Below are 23,777 nucleotides of genomic sequence, written 5' to 3'. Positions count from 1 at the left end.
TTTGAGCTATAGGGAGAGGCTGAACAGGCTGGGGCTGTTTTCTCTGGAGTGTCTGAGGCTGAGGGGTGACCTTATAGAGGTTTACAAAATTATGAAGGGCATGGATATGATAAATAGGCAAAGTCTTTTCCCTGGGGTGGGGGAGTCTAGAACGAGAGAACATAGGTTTAGGGTGAGAGGGGAAAGATATAAGAGGGACATAAGGGGCAGAGGGTGATATGTGTATGGAATGAGCTGCCAGAGGAAGTGGTAGAGGCTGGTACGACTGCAACATTTAAGAGGCATTTAGATGGGTATATGAACAGGAAGGGTTTGGAGGGATATGGTCCGGGTGCTGGCAGGTGGGACTAGATTGGGTTGGGATATCTGGTCGCTATGGACGGGTTGGACCGAAGGGTCTGTTTCCGTACTGTACACCTCTATGACTCTAAGTAATGACCACGAGAAAGTCAGTGGTGACAGTGTAAAAAAATGGCCAGAAGTTGACACAGCCCACTTTGACCCTCACACTGAATGGAAAGAAGAACAGACAGATGGCAAAATGACCGACAGATTCAGCCTTTCCTATTTCACAGGTCTATCCAAGATCATTTTTGCCTACAAATGTCTTTAAAGAATCATAGACTCATAAAATTTTACGGGACAGAAAGAGGCCATTTGACCTATTGTGTATGTACCGGCTGCTGAAAGAGCCACCCAGCTAGTCCCCCCCTCCAACCCTATCTCCGTGGTCCTCTAAATTCATTCCTTTCAAATATATATCCAGCTCCCTTTTGAAAACTTCTGTGGAACCCACCTCTGCCACTCCCCAGGCAGCACATTCCAAATCCTAACCACTCTCTGAGGAAACAGGTTTCTCCTCATCTCACTCCTAGCTCTCTTGCTGTTAATCTTGACATTGTGACCCCCTAGTGACATACCAACTCATGAAATTAGAATATCCTTCTTTACATTATCAAAATTGTTCATAATGTTGAACACCTTAATAAGGTCATGTCTTAATCTTCTCTGCTCCAAGGAGAATAAGCCCAATCTCTTTCATCTTTCCTTGGATAATTCCAGTCAATCTCCTTTGAACTCTCTCCAGGACTTGATCATCCTTCCTTAAATATGGTGCCCAGATTGAACACAATACTCCAAATGTGGTCTGACCAACAGTATGTAAAGAAGGAGCATTACTTCCTTGCTTTTATACTCTTTACCTCCATTTATAAACTCAAGGATCCTATAAGCCTTCTTAATGACTGTTTCAACTTGTATGGCCACCGTCAGAGAATTATACATGAGAACCCTGAGGACCCTCTGCTCCTGTACTCTCCTTGAAGTTGTACCATTGAGCCTGTATTGTCTCTCTGTGTTTCTTCCACCGAAATGTAGTACCCCTTAGGGTGGCATAGTGGCTCAGTGGTTATCACTGCTGCCTCACAGCACCAGGAACCCAGGTTTGATTCCAGCCTCAGGTGACAGTCTGTATAGAGTCTCCCCGTGTCTGCGTGGGGTTCCTCCGGGTGCTCTGGCTTCCTCCCACAATCCAAAGATGTGCATGGTCAGTGAATTGGCCATGGGAAATTGTCCACAGTGTTCAGGAATGTGTAGGTTAGGTGTATTAGTCAGGAGTTAAATGTAGGGGAATGGATCTGGGTGGGTTACTCTTCGGAGGGTTGGTGTGGACTTGTTGGGCTGAAGAGCCTGTTTCCACACTGTAGGGAATCTATTCTCACATTTCTCTGCATTGCAAAACATCTGGCAGGTATCTGTCCATTTGTCCAACTTGTCAATGTCCCTCTGAAGTCACTCAGTGTCACCCTGACAATTCACAATTTTCCATAGCTTAGTATCATCTGGTAATTTAGAGATTTCACTCTCAACACCCATCTCCAAATTGTTTGTCCTTATTTGGAAAGGTCCAGTGCCCATTTTGAAGATGTAAGGTATGGTACCTCTTTAGGGGGTTTCAGACACTCTTTGGACCAGAAGAACATCCTTGAATGTCTAATAGGTAGATAAGCTGGACATGAGTTGTGAAGCTTTCAAGTCATATAAGTCCCCAGTCTGCTTAATCCTTCGGAAAAAAAAATCCAACAGTCCTGTCATTTCATAGTTCATAACCCTCTGCATTTAAATAAAGGGACTGGTGGTCTGAGGTGCATTTGTTTTAATGCAAGGAGTGTAGTCAGTACGGTGGATGAACTTCGGGCTTGGATTAGTACCTGGGAGTATGATGTTATTGTTATTACTGAGACTTGGTTGAGGGAAGGGCATGATTGGCAACTAAATATCCCCAGATATTGATGCTTCAGGCGGGAAAGAGAGGGAGGTAAAAGGGGTGGAGAAGTTGCATTACTGATCAGAGAGGTTATCACAGCTGTGCTGAAGGAGGACACTATGGAGGACTCGAGGCAATATGGGCAGAGCTCAGAAATAGGAAGGGTGCGGTAACAATGTTGGGGCTGTACTACAGGCCTCCCAACAGCGAGCAAGAGATAAAGGTACAAATGTGTAGAGAGATCATAGAAAGATGGAGGAGCAACAGGGTGGTGGTGATGGGAGATTTTAATTTTCCCAACATTGACTGGGATTCACTCAGTGTTAGAGGTTTACATGGAGCAGAATTTGTAAGGAGGATCCAGGAGGTTTTTCTAGAGCAGTCTGTAAATAGTCCAACTTGGGAAGGGGCCATACTGGACTTGGTGTTGGGGAATGAGCCAGGCCAGGTGGTTGAAGTTTCAGTAGGGGATTACTTTGGGAATAGTGATCACAATTCCGTAAGTTTGAGAATGCTCATGGACAAAGACGAAAATCATCATAAAGGAAGGCCATCTATACTAAAATTTAGCATGAGCTGGGGAATGTGGATTGGGAGCAGCTGTTTGAAAGTAAATCTACATTTCATATGTGGTGGGCTTTAAAAGAGAGGTTGATTAGAGTGCAGGACAGACATAGCCCTGTGAAAATGAGGGATAGAAATGGCAAGATTAGGGAACCATGGATGACAGGTGAAATTGTGAGACTAGCTAAGAGGAAAAAGGAAGCATACAAAAGGAAGACAGTCAAAGCTTTGGAAGAATATCGGGAATGAAGGACCAATCTGAAACAAGGAATTAAGAGAGCTAAAAGGGGTCATTAAAGATCTTTAGCAAACAGGATTAAGGAAAGTCCCATAGCCGTTTATTCATAAAAAAGACTAAGTGGGTAACCAGAGAAAGTGTTGGCCCACTCAAGGACAAAGGCGGAAAGTTATGCATGGAGTCAGAGAAAATGGGTAAGATTCTTAATGAGTACTATGCATCCCAGTCACACTGTCTTCCTCTACCTCCATCCCCCTTTCACTCTCTCTCTTCCACCTCCTTGAGATTTCCTCTTCACTCCAACAGGATTCCTGTTAAATTCCCAGCTACAACCAGTTTGAAGAAGGATCACTGGATCTGAAACGTTAATTCTGTTTTCTCTCCACAGATACTTCCAGAGCTGCTGAGTTTTTCCAGCAATTTCTGGTGTTGTTTGTGTTGACCCCCAGGGTCAGGGACTGTTCCGTGGGTTCTTGGTGACATCAACCTCCCATTTGATTTTAAAACATATTTCTTTGACCAATTCTTTGACACCATTTCCTTTCCATGCCACTCAATGGCTATTCAATCCTCCTTCCTTCACCCACAAAGCAGTTTTTGGTATGTGTTATGTTAAAGGTTAAACACACATTGTTGTGCTATGCATCCATTACCTCTTCTTTTCTGTCGCTCTGCCTGAGGTGTGTTAGCACTGGGTCAGGCTCCTCCAACCCTGCCTCTGATACAGGGGGCGTGTAGCACACAGTAGCTCGCCTCTTGCACCCAGAGCATTGTGGGAGAAATTAATTCTCCTCTTCAGGCAGAAAAGCCATGGAGGCAGCAACATGTACTGTGTCCACCAGGATGGGTGTGCTGGTGTAGCCTCCATTGCTGGTCAGCAGGATACAGCACTGCGTTCCTCTACACTACACTAGCAAGCCATGGGCAGGGTAATACTGGCACAAGTTCACTTGACTGGAATTATTTATTGATATGTGGCTGCCCATTTCAATGATCTGTGTAATGAGGCAGGTGCTAAGTTTGATCAGCCTGGCTGAAAATGTGTTGCTGGAAAAGCGTAGCAGGTCAGGCAGCATCCAAGGAACAGGAGAATCGACGTTTCGGGCATAAGCCCTTCTTCAAGCTTATGCCCGAAACGTCGATTCTCCTGTTCCTTGGATGCTGCCTGACCTGCTGCACTTTTCCAGCAACACATTATCAGCTCTGATCTCCAGCATCTGCAGTCCTCACTTTCTCCTTAATCAGCTTGGCCCCAACTCTGATTTACATTCTCCAATAACAAAAACAAACCCAACAGGGAAAATCCCACGCCTAATATGCTGTCTGAGAAAATCAAAACCAATCAAAACTACTTAATGAAAAGTTGAGATACACCTTGTACCTTGTTTAATTGTATGTCTATTGTGTTTGATTGTGTACAGTTTGTGGGCATGAACTCAAATTCATTTGTGCCCCTCTAAGTAGCAACAGATTGAAAATGGGGTGTGCGTAAGGAGATGCCTATTTATAATGTATATGTCTGTAAATAAAGTTAAAAATCACACAACACCAAGTTATAGTTCAACAAGTTTATTTGGAAGCACTAGCTGTCAGAGCGCTGCTCCTTCATCAGGTAACTATAGTTTCAGTTGCATGACTCTATGGTCTTTTGCTATAAATTCTGTGTCTTATGATCCTGATCCATAGCTACATGATGAAGGAGTGGTGCTCCGAAACCTAGTGCTTCCAAATAAACCTGTTGGACTGTAACCTGGTTTTGTGCGAATTTTAACTTTGTATACCCCAGTCCAACACCGGCTCCTCCAGGTCTGTGAATAAAGTTTGGCTATAGCTTACCCTTAACCACCTCATTTTCTAGCACTGAACACTGGCCAACTTTTACCCTTCAGCCAACATCACTAAAACAGATAACCTAATCATTTATCTCTCTGACTTGTGGTATCTTGTAAACAAACTGATGAATTTCTTTACATTTCAACTGTGGCTATTACTTACATGTACTGACTTGGTTGTCAGATTCTTTAGGATATTCTGGGAAGCTATGAATTAAACTCTGGAACATTCTATGACATGCACAGAGCAGTACAATCAAATGTTGATGACAAAATTTCAAGGACAAATAATCAGGCAAAAGTTTAATGAATTTAGTTCATCTCCATTAATCAAAATCCCATTTGAGTACATACTATGTTGGCAGTGGCCATTTTCCCACGGAATTCAATTTATGATCCCTATGGAGATGAAATTACAACTGAAGAAAGGATGACTTATTTGTCTACTGAGGCAAGGGTATTATGTGATTGATGCAGAATAACCTTTGACAATGGGACATGTTTATTCTGAAAATGACCCCTGTTTGAAGAGTGATGTTGCTCAGTTTACTTGGATAAGAATGAGACATAAGGTTCGTGACACTGCACTAAGGGTTCAGTGGAGATATCACTTTTAAATCCTGTTTGCTATGCAGAAGCACTTTTTTTTGTCAACAGGGTAGTTTCTTCAGGCGCCATCATCAAAACAAGCACATATGTCGTTGATTCTAGAGATGTGTATGTTTAACTGCAGCTGAAAAAACATTTGGCATCTCAGCTGTGAAAAAAAATGAGGATAGTTCTTTGAGGATCACTTTTGTGAACATACCTATTCAACTTCAAACTCATTTTAGAGGAAAGAATAAAGTAAGAATATCTATCAATGCTGTCTTTAAGCATCGTTAAAAGCTTATGTGACATCACAATACTTTAGATCAAACAGCAACTGCCCTCAAACTCTTCCACCAGTCAAAACTCTTTTTTTCACCAGATGACTAATAAAGTTGAAGTTCCTGATGAAATTTGACAACATACTTATGTCATTAAAATAATTTGTATTCACGAGCAAAATAGCCAAATAGAATGCCAAGCAGTAATCTGACAATCTAACAAATGAAGAGTGGTGACCACAGCAGAATGGGACATTACAATATGGAAGTCAGTTCTGAAAATGATTAATATTTACCTCCTTCCTACACAGACCCCCAAGATGAGGGACAACTTTCTTCACTCCAATATTGTGGGTCCTGAGGTGGTAAAACAGTCCAATGCTGAGTCTATGCACCTCATCACTGATCTGATTGTGATCTTGAGTCCACTTTCTTGCCTTCCAACCTTCAGCTTTGACTTCCTTGTAGATCAAAACTCTGTCTAACACACTCCTGAATATATTCAATGATTCAACCTCCATTGCTGTCTCAGTAACATAATTCTAAAGACTATAATCCTTCTGAAAGAAGAAATGACTCCACATCGTACTCTTAAATGGGAGAGCCCCCTTTTTAAACTATGTTGGAGATTTTCCTGTGGAGAATCTACCCTGTCGATAATAATAAATACTCTCCTATTAATGACAGGGAAATGATGTCCTCTCAGTTAAACATTACATTGCTCATAATTTATGAACAGATTCTTTAAATTAAATAAAGTACTACCCCCAATCATTTATGTTGCGCTGACAGTAACTTTAAAAATCATCTCCAATAAACTTTACTGATATTAAGCCACTAAAATGGAGCTGGAGGTCACAAATTTAATTAATGAGAAGTAAAGGTAAAATAATTATTACACATTTTATTACATAAAATTTCAACAGAAGACTAAGTTAAATTATCAAACTTAGCGTCATACTTAGTGTCATAAGAACTTAGTATCAGAAGAGTCTAAAGATGACCATGAATCTGTTATCGATTGTTGTAAAAACCCATCCTATTCACTAATGCCTTTAGGAATCTGCCATCCTTACCCAGTCCGGCCGACACGTGACTCTCGACCCACAGCAATGGGGTTGACTCTTAACTGCCCTCTGGGCAATTAGGGATGGGCAATAAATGCTGCCCCAGCCAGCGATGCCCTCATCCCATGAATGAATAAAGAAAAAATACTGAATAAAGAAATCAAACATACGTGCTTGCGAGTTATGGGTTCATATGATAATAGACACCATAATGTCAATTCATTGGCCAGGATTCTGCCAACAGCCTGCTGGTCCTGATTTCATAACCAGAGCCTTGCAGCATTTTCACTCTCTTTTCTCCGGGATTACAATTCAAATTAAAATTACAATTGAGACTACAATTAACATTCTAAATGCTGGCAGTGTAAATGCAATAATGTTAAGTTTTGCGCTCTGTGGGATATGGCTAAACTTCAAAGCTCCCAACTTGAAAGGGGAGAATTGAAATGCTGTAACCCTGCAATGAGTCTACAAGGCTCCCAGCCCTGAAAAAAACATCAGCGATGACTCTGCCAGCCAACACCCTTAAATGGTCATATATTTGTTTAATTTTGATGGAGTCTCCCCATCCCTCTGCAACCACCCCAGGACATCAGACCTTTTCTCTTCATCCTCCATGCCCTTCCATTCCCTCACTCTGACTCACCTATGCTGTATAAAGCATCCATAAAACTGTTGTTCTCTTGCTGCACTTCCATTTGCCAATGGGTTTAATAAAGACAACTCCTGATCTCATACAACTGCACACATCTGGCTGGTACATGCCATTATTCCGTAAATGTGAAATTTACGGAATTTACACAAATTGGTAAGTAGCAATATCCCACCATGACAGCTTGTGGAATTTAAATTCAATTAAATCTGGAATTTAAAGCTAGGCAAACTATGACAATTACCACAGATTGTTTCATCTGGCTCACTAGAAACATTGGGACAAGAGTAGGCCATTCAACTCCTCGAGGGGAAAGTGAGGACTGCTGATGCTGAAGATCAGAGTGGAGAGTATGGAGCTGGAAAACCCCTTCATCAGGAAATGGGCTGATGATCATCCTTTATCATCCATCCCGATGAAGGGCTTCTGCCCGAAACGTCGACTCTCCTGCTCCTCGGATGCTGCCTGACCTGCTGTGCTTTTCAAGCACCACACTCTCGACATTCAACCCCTCGAGTCAGTTCCACCATTCAATGAGCTCATGGCTGGTCTGTGGCCTCACCCCATATAGCTGCCTCTGGCCCGTGTCCCTTGATATTTTTGCTTAACAAAATGAAATTCATGTCAGATTTAAAATTAATAACTGATCCAGCATCCACTGTGGTACGTGGAAGCCTCTCCCATCCTATGTGCTTCCTAACATCTCCTTTATAATCTGGCCCTATTTCTAAGACAATGGCCCCAGTTCTGAAATCTCTTTTTGGGAATTTTTTTAGGAAAGGAAATCTGTCATTCATCTTTGGGCTGGCCTACATGTGACTCCAGATCCACAGCAATGTAGTTATCTCTTAACTGACCTCTAAGGTGGCCTAGAAAGCCACTCAGTTCAAAGGCAATTAAGGGTAGGCAACGATTCTGGCTTCTCCAGCAATGTCCGCTTCCGCTAAAAGAAGATATGATGTGGAGGTGCCAGTGTTGGACTGGGATGGACAAAATCACCCAACACCAGGTTATAGTCCAACAGGCTTATTTGGAAGTATGAGTTTTCAGAGCAATGCTCCTCTGTTAGGTAGTTACCTGATGAAGAAGCAGCGCTCTGAAAGCTTGTACTTCCAAATCAGCCTGTTGGACCATAACCTGGTGTTGGGTGATTTTTAACTAAAAGAAAATAATATATGTCAGATAGATTTCCTAGCAAACCTTAAAAAATATGGAACTGAGAATTAAGTTGGAATATGGCAAAATGAAGTAGTTGAAGCAAATTCTTCATATCTTCGATATTCATTCATGTAACGTGAGGGTAGTGCTTGAATTTTACAATAAGTTTACATCAACCTCACCTCACAATAAAAACACTTACCCTACCTTTTCATTCTTTTATGCATGATATAAATAAGATCCAGTTATTTGGCAACTATTTTCTCCAGTCAATTATATATTACCATATTGTACTTACAGTATATTTGGAGCAACATCATTAAATAGACAGAAAGTGGACGTAAACCAATTCCATTTACAGAATGGGACAAACAACCTCTATGTACATTGTAAATAATAAAAGATCAGAGATAAACAACAGCTGCATATCCAGACTCCTCACTAAGGTGTTTCTGGCATTGTATAAAAACTCAAGATTGTGTCAACTGTCCTAGATCAGAACCAAATCAGTGGTATAGACATATATGCACCGATGATTAAACACTGACCATTTTTTATCCATGTAAACAAATGGAAAAAAGTACAAATGGTAAAGAATGTTATTCTTCTAGTTCTGTAATGGTACTTTTAATCATTGAGGGAAACCTCAGTTGTGTGTCATGTAGCATTAATGTTACATTAAATGGATGCTTCCAACTCAATTGCAGTAATAAATAGATTACATAAAGTCCCAAGATCATCTGCTTACCTTCACATTTCTGAGTTGTTTCACTCTGCTTGTGACCAACAGGACATTTGCATTCATAGGAGCCAACAGTGTTGATACAGTTTCCACCTTGGCACATGCCTGGGATTGCCTGACATTCATCAACATCTGGAAGAGAAAAGCACTTCAGTTCTGTAGGCTGGGAATCAGTCAGACAGCACACATTAGTAACACGTGCCTTCAGTGAACACCACAATAAGCACAATAGTTGCTGGATCTGAAGGAACAGAAAGAAGATGTCCTCTATGAAACTGTTAAGTTTGTTTTGTCAAAACTAGGTTTAATAGTAGGTTCTCATTGAGATAGCTTTCAGATAATTTAAGTCTATGATTATTGACATTTTTCAATTATTATATCGAATGATTTGTACCATACACACTCTGTCTTCATCTTACAAGAAAATGTAATTCTTTTGTGGAACTCATACACCCTCATAATAATTTCCATCAGCAATATAAATCTACCTCTAGCACTGCTGGTTTCCAATCTAATATTTGTAAGAACTTCTGTGTGTGCAAGGTTACTTTTATAGTACATAGGCAGTGGCTTTGCCTCTCAAAAGAAACCAGAAGTCAGTGTTCCCTCCAATGTCTATACGATCATCTCTGCTTTTGGTCTCCTATTTATTATTTCTCCCAGCCAGTTTTCACAGGCACACCAGTGATGCTCAACGCATCACTCTACATTCTAGGGAAAGCTTTCCAATTGCTTGAGCAACTGCAAGTCTGGGCGAGTGATGTTTTACCCAGCACAGCATCAACAGAACTGAAGAATAATGTGGCTCTGGTTCAGCTCCATTAACCTGCCCATTGCCATCATGATTATTCTGACAGACACCACTTTCTGAATGCTCTACCTCATGTCCAGTCTATTATCAACATATATTTCTTTCACACTGGATACTGGATACAAATTTCCTTCTTCTATGCAGGCACAGTGACAGACCTGTGTAAACTTTCAGATATTACTGAACTACGAGAAAAAAAAAGTTCTGAAAAACAACATAGAACTGTAAAGTAGTCAACAGATGGAATGGGTTTTAGGCATGAGTCAATCAAGTTATACTGTAAAACTGATAATAAATATGTTTGGATCTCTGTAATGGTAATGGTTCCACAATAGTACATGGTAAGGCTCTGGCAATTTTTGAATCAGAACTTTGAGCTGCGAACCATAAAGTTTATAAATCAGTTCATGGAAACAGGAAGCAGTTTTGAAAATGTATCCATTGTGTCTATCAGGAATAGAGTTTTAGGGTGGATTCAGAGGAAGAACCACAGAGCTCTGTCAACATGGACTTTCAGTGGTGTTACAGAAAGAAGCTGAAAGTGAAGTTCAAACTGCCACATAACAATATCAGATCTTTAAAGCAGCATGATCTTAATTGAAAATCAAAGAGTTCTGCCACAGCATTACCCATGAGAAGTCTAGAGCACAATGGTGATGTTTACCTGCTACAAAGAGCATTTTCCCATGTATGCCTTTAAGGTAATTCATCTGGGAAATGATGTCACTACGGAAGTTTGGGCAATTGAAGCAACATGTAATATTTGAAGTCAATGAGAAGGCAGTTGTGACTGCTTGCAAATTTCTAGCTCCAGGTTAAAATAATCCAGAAGGAAATTCCTGCCTATTCTGTCTTTTGTAAATTACATTGGAACAGCAACAGCAAAGTGTGAAACTTTGATACTTGAGATGTCTGAATATATAATGTTCACGAGCACTGACAAAAAAGGATATACAGCACCTTTAGCTTTAGAAACATTTTCATATGTGAGTTGCATTAAACTGTGTCACTGGATTACAAAAGAATTGTTGCACTTTTCTTCAATCTTCTAAAATATAATGCCTCCAAAATGTGATGCAAATACCAGTACGTCAAAGAATAATTAAGCAAAATTAAACATGGAGCATTAACTGGTAACTTAAGCCTAAATAAAGGCAATTAGTTTAATATAAAGAGAAAGTTGTCTCTGGTGGACAAAAGTAATAGGTTAAAACAAAGGATGATAGACAAGCAGTGGCCACATTTAAGAAGACATTTCATAATTCCTAACAAAGACAGGGATGCATCTTCTGAGTCTAATTAAGGAAGTTAAGTTAAATTGAAAGTAAAGGTATACCCCACATTTAAAAGTGAGACAGGGAAGCTGATTAGGAAAGTTTCAGAAATCAGTAAAAGATAACTAGTTAAAATAAGAAATTGAAGCACAAGAGAAAGCAAGCAAGAGATAATAAAAAATTAAAATCTTCCACAGGTATATTAAAGGGAATAAAATAGCTAAAGTTAGCATTGATTCTTCAGAGGATGGAACTGAGGAATGCATAGGGGGAAATATAAAATACCAGAGGCCTTGAAGAAGTAATTTCGGGAAGTAGTGGTAATGTGACGGGTATAGTAATCTAGAATCCCAGCTAATGTTCTCAGGAGATGAGTTTGAATTACACCACAACAGAAAGTGAAATTGGAATTCTGAAATAAAAAAAGATAGTCCCATGGTGACCACATAATCAGGAATTACCGATGCTTCGGAGTTGACCAACAGGTTTAAACAGTACATTTGGATCGGCTCAGGCTGGGAGGGCCGAAGGGCCTGTTCCTGGGCTATAAGTTTTCTTTGTTCTCTGTTCTTTGCATAACCACTTTTGATTGTCATAAAACCCATTTGGATCACTAATGTGCTTTAGGGAATGGGATCTGCCATCCTTATTGGATCTGGCCTATATGGGATTATGGATCACTCTTAACTTCCCTCTGGGCAGTTAGCAATGGACAATAGATGACATTTGTCAAAGACATCCATATCCCTTCGACAATTTTTAAAAATTGCATCCATGTTCACATTTTTACTAAAACAAAAAGTATCCCAAGAATAGGTGAGGATCAAGAGACAAAAAGGAAGACTTGTGAGTCATGAGGTTTAAGAAACTGAAGACAGATGGACCCCCTGAGGAAGGTAAAGAAAACAGGAAAGAACTTAAACAAGGGGTTGGGAGGCTGAAAGGCACCATGAAATGACCTTGGCAAATAAGACCAAGGAAAATCCTGAGGTGTTTTATAAGTATATAAGGAGCAAGAAGGGCTTCCTGAAGAAGGGCTTATGCCCGAAACGTCGATTCTCCTGTTCCCTGGATGCTGCCTGACCTGCTGCGCTTTTCCAGCAACACATTTCCAGCTCTGATCTCCAGCATCTGCAGACCTCACTTTCTCCTATAAGGAGCAAGAGGATAGCTAGGGAAAGGATAGGTCTACTCAAGGTCAAAGGAGCAAATTTACGTGTGGAGCTGGAGGAAGTGAGTAAGGTCCTTAATGAATAATTTGCAGTAGTATTCACAAAAGAGAAAGACATGGTGCATGGTGAGTGTCAGGAGAAATACATTGAAAGTCTGTGGCTTGTTAATATAAAGAAGGTCATAGAGTCATAAAGATGTACAGTACAGAAACAGACCTTTCGGTCCAACTTGTCCACGCCAACCAGATATCCTAACCTAATTCAATCCCATTTGCCAGCACATGGCCCATATCCCTCTAAACCCTTCCTATTCATGTACCCATCCAGCTATCTTTTAAATGCTGTAACTGTACCAGTGTCGACCACTTCCTCTGGCAGCTCATTCCATACACTCACCACCCTCTGTGTGAAAAAGTTGCCCATTAGCCCCCATTTATATCTTTCACTCTCACCCGAAACCTATGCCCTCTAGTTCTGGACTCCCCGACCCCAAGGAAAATACTTTGTCTATTTATTCTATCCATGCCCCTCATGATTTTAAAAACATATATAAGGTCACCCCTCAGCCTCTGACGCTCCAGGGAAAACAGCCCCAGCCTATTCAGCCTCTCCCTGTACCTCAAACTCTCTAACCCTGGACACATCCTTGTCAATCTCTTCCAAACCCTTTCAAGTTTCACAACATCCTTCTGATAGGAAGGGGACCAGAATTTCATGCAACATTCCAAAAGTGGCCTAACCAATGTCCTGTACAGCCACAACATGACATCCCAACTCTTATACTCAATGCTCTGACCAATAAAGGAAAGCATACCAAACGCCTTCTTCACTATCCTATCTACCTGCAGTGTTGGGTGTTTTGAAACACACTAAGGTGGACTAATCTCCAGGACCTGATGGGATCTATCCCAGAATGCTGAGGGAGGTAAAGGAGGAAATTGCTGGATCTTGTATGAAATCTTTATATCACCGTTGGTCAAGGAGGAGATCCCAGAGGACTGGAGAATCGTCAATATTGTTCCCTTGTTTAAGAAGGACAACAGGGATAAGCCAGGAAATTACAGGCCGGTGACCCTTATATCAGTAGTAGGGAAATTATTGGAGAATATTCTTACAGAATTTACTCACATTTGGAAAAATATGAATTCATTAGTGGTAGGCAGTATGGCTTGGTTCGGGGAAGGTTGTGTCTAACTTTAATTGAGTTTTTTGAAAAAGTGACAAAGATGCTTGACAAGGGCAGAGCAATGGATGTTGTCTACACAGACTTTAGCAAGGCCTTTTGACAAGGTTCCTAATGGCAGGCTGATACAAAAAGTGAAGGCACATGGGATTCCAAGGAGTTAGAAGATGGATACAGAACTGGCTTAGTTATAGAAGACAGAGAGTAGCAGTAAACTGGAGATCTGTGTTGCCTTTTCGAAGGTCTAATGCAGGAGGGAAGTACGCAGTAAATGGCAAAACCCTGAAATGCATTAATATACAGAGGGATCGAGGCATTCAGCTCCACAGTTCCCTGCAAATGGCAACATAAGTGGGCAGGGTGTTCCAGAGGCATATGGCATGCTTGCCTTCATCAGCTGCAGCAGTGAGTATAAAAATTTGAAATTATATGCAGCTGCATAGAACGTAAGTAAGGCCACATTTGGAATACTACATACAGTTCTGCTTGCCACACTCTCAGAAGACTGTGGATGCTTTGGAGACGGTAATGAGAACGTTTCCCAGGATGTTGCCTGGTTGGAGGGTATTAGCTATGAAGAAGGATTGCACAAACTCAGTTTGTTTTCACATTTATATTGGAAGTTGAGGGGAGACCTGATAGAGATTTACAAAATTATGAGAGGCCAATGGGGTAGTTGGAGTTTTTTTTCCATAGGATAGAAATGAAATTAATAGGTTTCAGGCAAAAAGGGGTAAGTTTAAAGAAGAGGTGAGAGGCAGGTTTTTACCCGGAGGGTGGTAAGTGCCTGGAATGTGCTGCCAGAGGAGGTGGTGCAGGCGGATATAATAGCAATGTTTAAAAGGCATCTTGACAAATACATGAATAGGAAGGAAATAGATATGGACTATGTAGAGGCAAAAGGCTTTTGTTTAGAAAGGTGTCATATATCAGGACAGGCTTGGTGGGCTGAAGGGCCTATTCCTGTGCTATACTGTTCTTTGTTACTTGTATCTATATTTGGAATCCCTACAATGTGGAAACAGGCCCTTTGGCCCAACAAGTCCACACCGACCCTCCGAAGAGTATTCCCCTACCCTATATTTACACCAGACCATCTCACCTAACCTACATATCCCTGAACACCACGGGCAATTTAGCATGGCCAATTCACCTAGCCTGCATATCCTTGGACTGTGGGAAGAAACTGGAGTACCTGGAGGAAACCCACGCAGACATGGGGAGAATGTGCAAACTCCACACGGACAGTTGCCCGAGGCCGAAATCAAACCCGGGTCCCTGGTGCTGTGAGGCAGCAGTGCTAACCACTGAGCCACCGTGCTGCCCCCTGCATGCTGCACCCCTGATGCCAGGGAAAGCCCACCAGCAAGTGGGTGTAAAATTCTTTGGGGGAATGCAATGAGACAAACCTTGGGATATACATTGGTACAAATGGTGTAGAAAGACCATTTGTCATTGAGGTCATAAGGTAAGGTTTCCAATAGATACAGAGGGATTTATAAGTAGGACCTTAAGTGTCATTAACATTTAAAAAAAAATCTCTTCATGAAGTTCCACAGTATAAAGTGCTTATTATACAAGCAAAGGCATTAGGACAGGGTTAACTCTTTATGAAAATATAATTTAGGAAGAAATTTCAAAATAAAATCTTTTGCCAGATTGGTTAGTTTTCTCAGAATTTTGAGTGTGAAGATAAAACTAACACAAATTTAAGATACTCTTGTCTTTTGTGGAATTAGAAAGACATTTGCATCTGATCACCAAACTGTAGAAATAAGCAATCTGAGATCAGTTGATTCAATTGACCAAAAGGATTTTCTGAAGGAAAGTGTTTGGAATAGGTGGGCAACACTCCACATCTTGTTAGAAAGCTACTCTGTCTCAGAAAAGTGAATCATCCATCATCAATTATCAAATGCTGTGGCTTGTTGTCATTTCTAGTCATGCAAATAATTGAGGAGTAAAAGCAAAATACTGCAGATGCTGGAATTCTGAAATAAAAGCAGAAATTGCTGGAGAAATTCAGCTGGTCTAGCAGCATCTCATGAGAGAGAAACAGAGTTACCTTTTTGAGTCTTAAATGACTCTTCTGCAGAACCTTCCTGTTTTTATTTAAATGACTTGAGACATTATTCAGCTTATTTGTCGTTCAGAATAACAGCTGTTCACCAACTCTTTGGTAAATCATTAGTCACAAAGGTATTAAAGTTGGAAAAGCACAGCAGGTCAGGCACCATCCGAGGAGCAGGAAGTCCTGATGAAGGGCTTTTGCCCGAAACGTCAATTCTCCTGCTCCTCGGATGTTACCTGACGTGTTGTGCTTTTTCAGCACTACACTCTCGACTCTAATCTCCAACATCTGCAGTCCTTACTTTCAGCTACAATGGTATTATGGTTAATCAATACTAATATTCCCAGAACTGGAATTCTGAAGAATGACATATCAGTGCTGAATGCCAGAGCTCTAAAATGTTCTATGTTCTGTATCAGAATGAGACACTACATTTCCATTATCTTTCTGCTGAAACTGCTGTGTTGGAGCTTTCCAAATGAAAGCTTATTTCTCTTACAGAGGCAGGATATTGTGAGGGAGATCCATTACAGCTGGCTATGGAGCAGAATTACCAGAGTAGGTTATCTATATAAAATGTTAGCTGGGAATGATATCATGGGCAAGTAGACTATGATGAAGTAAAACATATGATTGCTTCCTGACAGAAATGAATTTCAAATTAAATCACTTCAAGCTCCTAATTAAATTCAAACTAATTCAACATTTGTAATTTGTTTATAATGGAATGGGTGTTCTCTTCTGCTGTAGCCTTTACTCCCAGATGAAGCATGTACAGGGCTTCTGCTCCCAGGCATCTTTTGTTTCACTTGAATTTCTAATCAAATCTTAACATTACAAAGCAGCCTTTCAATGGATGAGAATAGAAATTTCTGCAAATACTCTGTGTGTTCATCAACATTTGAAGAGAAAAATAGAGAGGTTAACACTTTGGCTGATGACGTTTTGTCAGAATATTTCTAACAAAGGTTTCTTCTCTGAACTTGTGTAATGAGACATATTCCAAGCTCTGCCATTCTAATACAGTCCAATTCAGGGTCATATTCATCTTTAACATTGAGCCATAAAGGAGACAAATATGTCACTTGTCAAAATATTAAGTGGTGATATCCTAGATGGTTGAAAATCTAGAATAATCCAAGGTAATTCATTGCATTACAATAAACAGGATAAATACAACTACACTGCTTTAGTTTTTTAATGATAAAAGAAATGTGGATGTGATATATAAATACCTAAAATAACTATATAGTTGATTGTTGTGTAAAACTTACCTTGGCAAGCACCAGAGCGGATATTCGGAATGAAACCACGGCGACAGGGGTGAGGTTGAGCTGGGCAGATTTCACAGGGATGACCCCACGCTCGGCCAACTGTAGCACAGCAAAGTGCTTTGGTGCAAACAATGCCACTGATCTGACCCTGGCACATCTCATTATTCACTTGGGTGAAGCAAGGGCCAGTTCGGTAATCTGCCATTGAGAAAAACAGGAAGTCATGTCATTAGGTCATAAACACACACTCAATCCATTTGATCACAGTCCTGACTTTCTTGTTTAGGATAAAAACATAATCACAAGAGCCATTCAATGCATCTGTTATCATCAGTTTTCCCAATCAGCAGATTACTCAGTGTCACTCTCCCATCCTCCTCTCATAACCCGACATATGCTTCGCTCTCACATATCAGCCTTTTACTATTTCTAAAAACAGCTTGGGGATTCCCTTCCCTGTTAGCTGCTCATCTCTTTTCATTCTCCCTCTGTTTCTTTTATTTGCTTTTTCACCTTCCCTCTGAACCCTCAGCTAGGTTCTCAGTTGTATTTTCTACCTACCATCTCTCATAAGCACCCTTTTTCTTTTATATTTCAATTTCTATCTCTTCTGTCATCTCGGGAGCTCTACTTTGTTTAGCCTAACCTTCCTTTTGAGGCAATATGCATTGGCTATGTGCAAAGCTTCTCTTCTTCAAAGATAGCATCTTGTTCAGCTCTTGTATCTCCTGCCAACCTTTGACTCCAAGTTATTCAGCATAGACCCATTCACTGGGCACTGACAGTGGATTTCCTCTAGTTATTCTCTATCTGACTGTCCTTCTCTATAGTCTCCCTAAAGCATATTGTACAACGATCACTGAAAAATAAATATTCTACCATTGATCTTTGATCCTTTTGACCCATCTCATTGTGAAGAAGAAGGTCTAACAATGCCTCCTTTTCAATTGGAATGGAACCATACACCTGTAACTCAGGAAGTGAATTGATCAAGATTTCCAGCCTGTAACCCAGTCATATAGCTCCCAGACTAATATGCCTGTTGCAAATCAGTATCTAGTCAATGGTAAATCCCAGGATACAGGTGGTGGGGCTTTCAGTGTTGATGGTGGCATTGAATATCAAGGGACGAAGGTTTGATTCTCCCTTGTTGGAGATTCTCATTCTCTGGCACTTACATTGTGAATCTTACTTGCTACTTATCAGCCCAAGCTTGCCTATGGTCCAGGTCTTAGTCAATTTGGGTGCAGTCTGCTTCAGTACCTGAGGAAGTGGGAATGGTGCTGAACAGTTTGCAGTCATTAACAAAAATTCCCACTTTGACCTGTATACTTGTAGCAAAAGTTCCTTATTTTGATTCACTATTTCTTTTCAAATGAAGGTCAACATTCCATTTGCTATCCCATTACCCACTGAATTTGCACGCAAGTTCTCTGTGATTCATGCACAAAATTCCCTTGCAGCTTTCTGGTGTCTTTCTCAAAATTAACCATATACAGCTTCTCTACTCTTCCTCATATTTTGCCATACAATATTCCATCTTTAAAGTTTTTGCTCATTAACTTAACCAATCCAATATCCCTCTCTATACTCTTATCATCTTCACCACTTGCCTTCCCACCTATTTATGTGTCTCACTTTGGAGTTTTCTTGCCCTTTGTTGTTTCTAACTCATATGGATTCTTCATCTTTCACTCCGGGAATCTTTTTAGCTAGTGCACTATTCCATCCTATATTAACAATCCTATCCCAATATCCTTTACTTCCTTTCCATCCCTTTGAAAAGTCACCTGCTGCACCTAACCCTGAGTATTTAGCTGCCAGTTTTGACAACTGGTAACCAAGTCTCCGTATTAGCTGTATGATCATATCTGCTAACCAGAATTATGCTCTTGTATCTTATTCTGAATACTATATACATTTAGAGCCATGATTTTTTTTATCTTTTGTCATTTTCCCCCTTTGTCTGTAGTCATTTTTGTTTTATGTTTGTATACTCTGTCCCTTCCTGTCCCACTTTGGATATTATTATCTAAATAGCTGCCCTGCAATACTGCTGTTACTTTTCCTTTTTAAGACTATGTGTTCCCTTTCCTGAATCCTTCACCCTCTAATTAGATTAACATTCTAACTACAGCTCTACTTTATTTGATTTTCTGGTTGCAGCCTGGCTCAGGTAAAGCCCATCCAACTGGAACAGCTTCCTCTACCTCAGTACTAGTGTTTCAACTGAAAGCCAGTCCACTGATACCTATTTTTCTGCCACACATTTCACTCCTTGACTATACTAACCCAAACCAGTTTGCCATTGCTCAGTTGGTAATACAGGGATTATTACCTTGAGTTCCTGCATTTTTAATTTAATTCAAAATATTTCAGCAGATCTTCCTTCAGCAGATCTTCCTTTCTAGTCCTATCAGTGTCACTAGTACCAAACTGGACGACAACAACAAGATCTCTCCCTTCCCACTCCCAAGTTCCTCTTCAACCCTGAGGAGATGTCCTTAGCCCTAACACTCATAGCTACCAAGAACATAACCCATCCCCCAAGTAATACTGTCTCCTACAACAACTACATTCCTTTTGCTTCCTGCTAACTAAATGGCAACCTGTGCATTGACACTGTGCTGTGCCTGCCTCACCTGCAGTCACACACTCCTGTCCCTGATAACAGACCCAATCCAAACTCATTAATTGCAGTGGTGTGGCCATCTCCTGCAGCCAAATATCCAGGTAACTTTTCATTCCTCCCTAACGTGGCAGAATCACTCCAGCTCAGACTCGAGCTCCTCAACTTGGATGCAAAGTTACTTGAACTGCAAACACACACTTGCAGCATCTGGAGGACATCTGGGTGCATGAGTGGGCGGGGGAGGGTGTATCGGAGGGATGTGGGCCGGGTGCTGGCAAATGGGACTGGATTAATTTCGGATATCTGGTCAGCATGGACTAGTTGGATGAAGGGTCTGTTTGTGTGCTGTACTTCAGTATGACTCTATCTTTAGCGGGGCTGCAGGCAGTTACAGAAATAGGGGCAGGGGAAAACCTGGAAGGAGTTAGAAATAACAAGATCAACACCAAATATTGGAGTGGAATCCAAGTAGATGAGTGAGCTCAGGGGTGTTGGGTAAAAAGGAGGGTGCGAGTCAGGGCTAGAGCAGCAGGATTTATTCTTTTGACCAAGGTTGCAAGACGGTGCAAGGTGTGAGGCTGGTCCAGAGAGCATCGTATGGAGTGCAGGCACTGAGGTGGGCAAAGGTACCTCTCCATAAATGAACTAGGAACTCAAGAGAAACTGAGGAGAAAAATATACCAACTAGTGTTCATGATCAGTGGGGTCCTTAAATAACACAAAGATTTTCAGTCCTGAGACCTAGTAACTATAAAGACGGTCACTGTTAAACATTTAATAACAGAGAAAGAATCAAAGCCCTCATAAACTGTTTACTTTTAATTAAATCTGACCCTCAGCACCCGCTGCCAAACACAGAAGTTTGCTTATTATTTCAGTCTGGTTAAAATCTGAGCGTTTGAGGTTAGAATGGTAAATAAGGTCCAGTTAAACTGGTGACATCACAACAGGAGCCAACCTCTATCAATCTCCATCCAGCCTTTGTCCAGATTCTTTGTCCATTTCAAGTGTTAGGAATTGTAACAAGTGAATGCAAGCAATCACCATGTGTAACAATTCCATCCTGTGTTCAACTGCAGAACTGCTCCAGCCTCCATTTGGAAAGCCCTTTGTGACCCGGGCTTGTCCATTTATTCATGTTGGAATCAACTCTGCTGAGCGCTGACCCTGGCACAGAAGAGGTGGGAAAGACAGGGTTCTGATGACAAGAGAAGCCACAGAAAGGGGGAGGTGGCAGAGGATTTCAAGAGAGAATTGTGTTTACATCGCATGTTTCATGGCCTTGGGAAGCCCCAAAGCATGTTATAGCCCATTGAGGCACTTTTTGACAGATAGTTACAGTTATAACGTGGGAGCAGTGAAATAATGATGAGATAATGTTTTCGGTGTTGGCCAAGATATAAATGTCAGTCACCGTATTATGAGGAGGTTTTGCCACTTTTCTTCAAAACTGCACCAAACGGTATCTTTCGCATTGGCGTGAGATGGTAGTATCGTCAACAATGCAGTGCTCCCTCAGTCCTGCTTTGCAGGGTCAGTGTAGATGATGTAGGCTGGCACAGTGGCTCAGGGTTAGCACTGCTGCCTCACAGCATAAGGGACCTGGGTTTGATACCTTCTCGGGTGACTGCGTCTGTGTGGAATTTGCACATTCTCCCCATGTCTGCGTGCTTTTCCTCCTGGTGCTCTGGTTTCCTCTCACAGTCTAAAGATGTGTAGGGCGTTGTGAAACTTGAAAGGGTTCAGAGAAGATTTACTAGGATGTTGCCAGGGTTGGAGGATCTGAGCTATAGGGAGAGGCTGAATAGGCTGGGGCTGTTTTCCCTGGAGTTTCAAAGGCTGAGGGGTGACCTTACAGAGGTTTATAAAATCATAAGGCACATGGATTGGGTAAATAGACAAGGTCTTTTCTCTGGGGTAGGGGAATCCAGAACTAGAGGGCATAGGTTTAGGATGAGAAGGGAAAGATATGAAAGGGACCTAAGGGGCAACTTTTTCACACAGAGAGTGGTACATGTATGGAATGAGCTGCCAGAGGAAGTGGTGGAGGCTGGTATAATTGCAACATTTAAAAGGCATCTAGATGGGTATATATTTAAGAAGGTTTTAGAGGGCTATGGGCCAATTGCTGGCAAATGGAACTAGGTTAGGTTGGACTATCTGGTCGACATGGACGAGTTGGACTGAAGGGTCTGTTTCCATGCTGTACATCTCAATGACTCTCTGACTTGGCAATGTGTTCACTCTGGGTCAACTTGGTCCAACACTGCCATGTGTCCTTTAACCAACACTTCCCCCAATCCTTCCATTCCTATCTTTCTTTAATGAACACCATGAATGCCAGCATATTTAACATCCAGTTATGCCCTTCTTTGACCAAGGTCTCTTATTCTATTTCCACCTGTAACTCACCTGTCTTATTTATCACACTCTACAGTCATACATTCACAGTAACCTTGACTGAAACTTCAGTGCTTTCTTCCTAACTTTGGCCCCACCTTACAATTCCTTCTTCAAGTGCTATCTGCCTGTGTTCACCTTTGCGTTAGCTTTTAAACAAATACCTGTTGTGCATAACAACCACATTTCCTGGAAAATTGTCTCTTTATTTTGTGAACAGACCGCATTGATGTCAATCATTGCAGCAAAAGTTTGAACTATGATGCTCAAATCCAATGAATTGAATACTATGATCCTTGGTGATAAAATGTGAAATGCCACTTGCTGGATTTTCCAGAATACAATAGTGTCTGGATCAGACACAGCAGCATCGGGATTAGGAAAGGTTTATGAGCCGTGAATAGAGTTGAACTTAAATAGGAGAAGGTTCCCTCATATAGAATTTGCAAGGTGTTTATCACTGTTGTCACTCTCCTCCTGTATTACAGACTCCATGAGCTATAGAGTGCAGTCTTTTTGCTGCATTTAAATTTGATCAACATTTTTAAAGAGTCAATTTTCACTTGACTGAAGCTGTTCATATCGCTTAATTAAGATTATTGGAAAATTGTCAGAGTCATACAGATGTACAGCACAGAAACAGACCCTTTGATACATGCCAATGAAATATCTTATATAAGTCTAGTCCCACTTGCCAGCACCTGGCCCATATCCCTCTAAAGTCTTCCTATTCATTTACCCATCCAGATGCCTTTTAAATGTTGTAATTTTACCAGCATCCACCACATCCTCTGGCAGCTCATTCCATACATGCACCACCCTCTGCATGAAAAAGTTACCCCTTAACTCCCTTTTAAATCTTTCCCTTGTCACACTAAATTTATGCCCTTTAGTTCTGGTGTCCCCCAACCCAAGGAAAAGACCTTGTCTATTTACACTATCCATGCCTCTATAAGGTCACCCCTCAGCCTCCAACGCTCCAGGGAAAACAACCTCAGCCTGTTCAGCCTCTCCCTTTAGCTGAAATCCTCCAACTCTGGCAATATCCTTGCAAATCGTTTCTGAACCCTTTCAAGTTTCACAACATACTTCCAAAGGAGGGAGATCAGAACTGCACACAATATTCCAAAAGTGGCCTAACCAATGTCTTGTACAACTGTAGCATTACCTCCCAACTCCTGTACTCAATACCTTAAAGGAAAGCATACCAAATACCTTCTTCACAACCCTATCTACTTGAGACTCCACTTTCAAGGAGCTATGAACCTACACTCCAAAATCTCTTTTTCAGCAACACTTTCCAGGACCTTACCATTAAGTGCATAAGTCATTCTCTGATTTGTTTTTACAAAATGCAGTACATAGAACATAGAACATAGAAGAATACAGCGCAGTACAGGCCCTTTGGCCCTCGATGTTGCGCCGATCCAAGCCCACCTAACCTATACTAACCCACTATCCTCCATATACCTATCCAATGCCCGCCTAAATGCCCATAAAGAGGGAGAGTCCACCACTGCTACAGGCAGGGCATTCCATGAACTTACGACTCACTGAGTGAAGAACCTACCC

The 23,777-nt window shown here is 41.2% G+C and overlaps 1 protein-coding gene across 1 annotated transcript in view; it reads right to left on the bottom strand.

Moving 5' to 3' along the window:
• LOC122558088 (fibrillin-2-like) overlaps positions 1 to 23,777 on the bottom strand; it is a 318,053-nt gene that overhangs the window by 216,781 nt on the left and 77,495 nt on the right. Inside the window, exons 6-7 of the mRNA XM_043706411.1 lie at positions 17,174 to 17,371; positions 9,395 to 9,520 (exon numbers count right to left, since the gene is read on the bottom strand). Of these exons, the coding sequence (XP_043562346.1) occupies positions 9,395 to 9,520; positions 17,174 to 17,371 (324 nt within the window). The remainder of the gene's footprint in view (positions 1 to 9,394; positions 9,521 to 17,173; positions 17,372 to 23,777) is intronic.

This window comes from Chiloscyllium plagiosum, chromosome 2, assembly GCF_004010195.1.
Source record: "Chiloscyllium plagiosum isolate BGI_BamShark_2017 chromosome 2, ASM401019v2, whole genome shotgun sequence".
Taxonomy (NCBI): domain Eukaryota; kingdom Metazoa; phylum Chordata; class Chondrichthyes; order Orectolobiformes; family Hemiscylliidae; genus Chiloscyllium; species Chiloscyllium plagiosum.
This window is presented reverse-complemented; position numbering and strand designations above follow the sequence as displayed.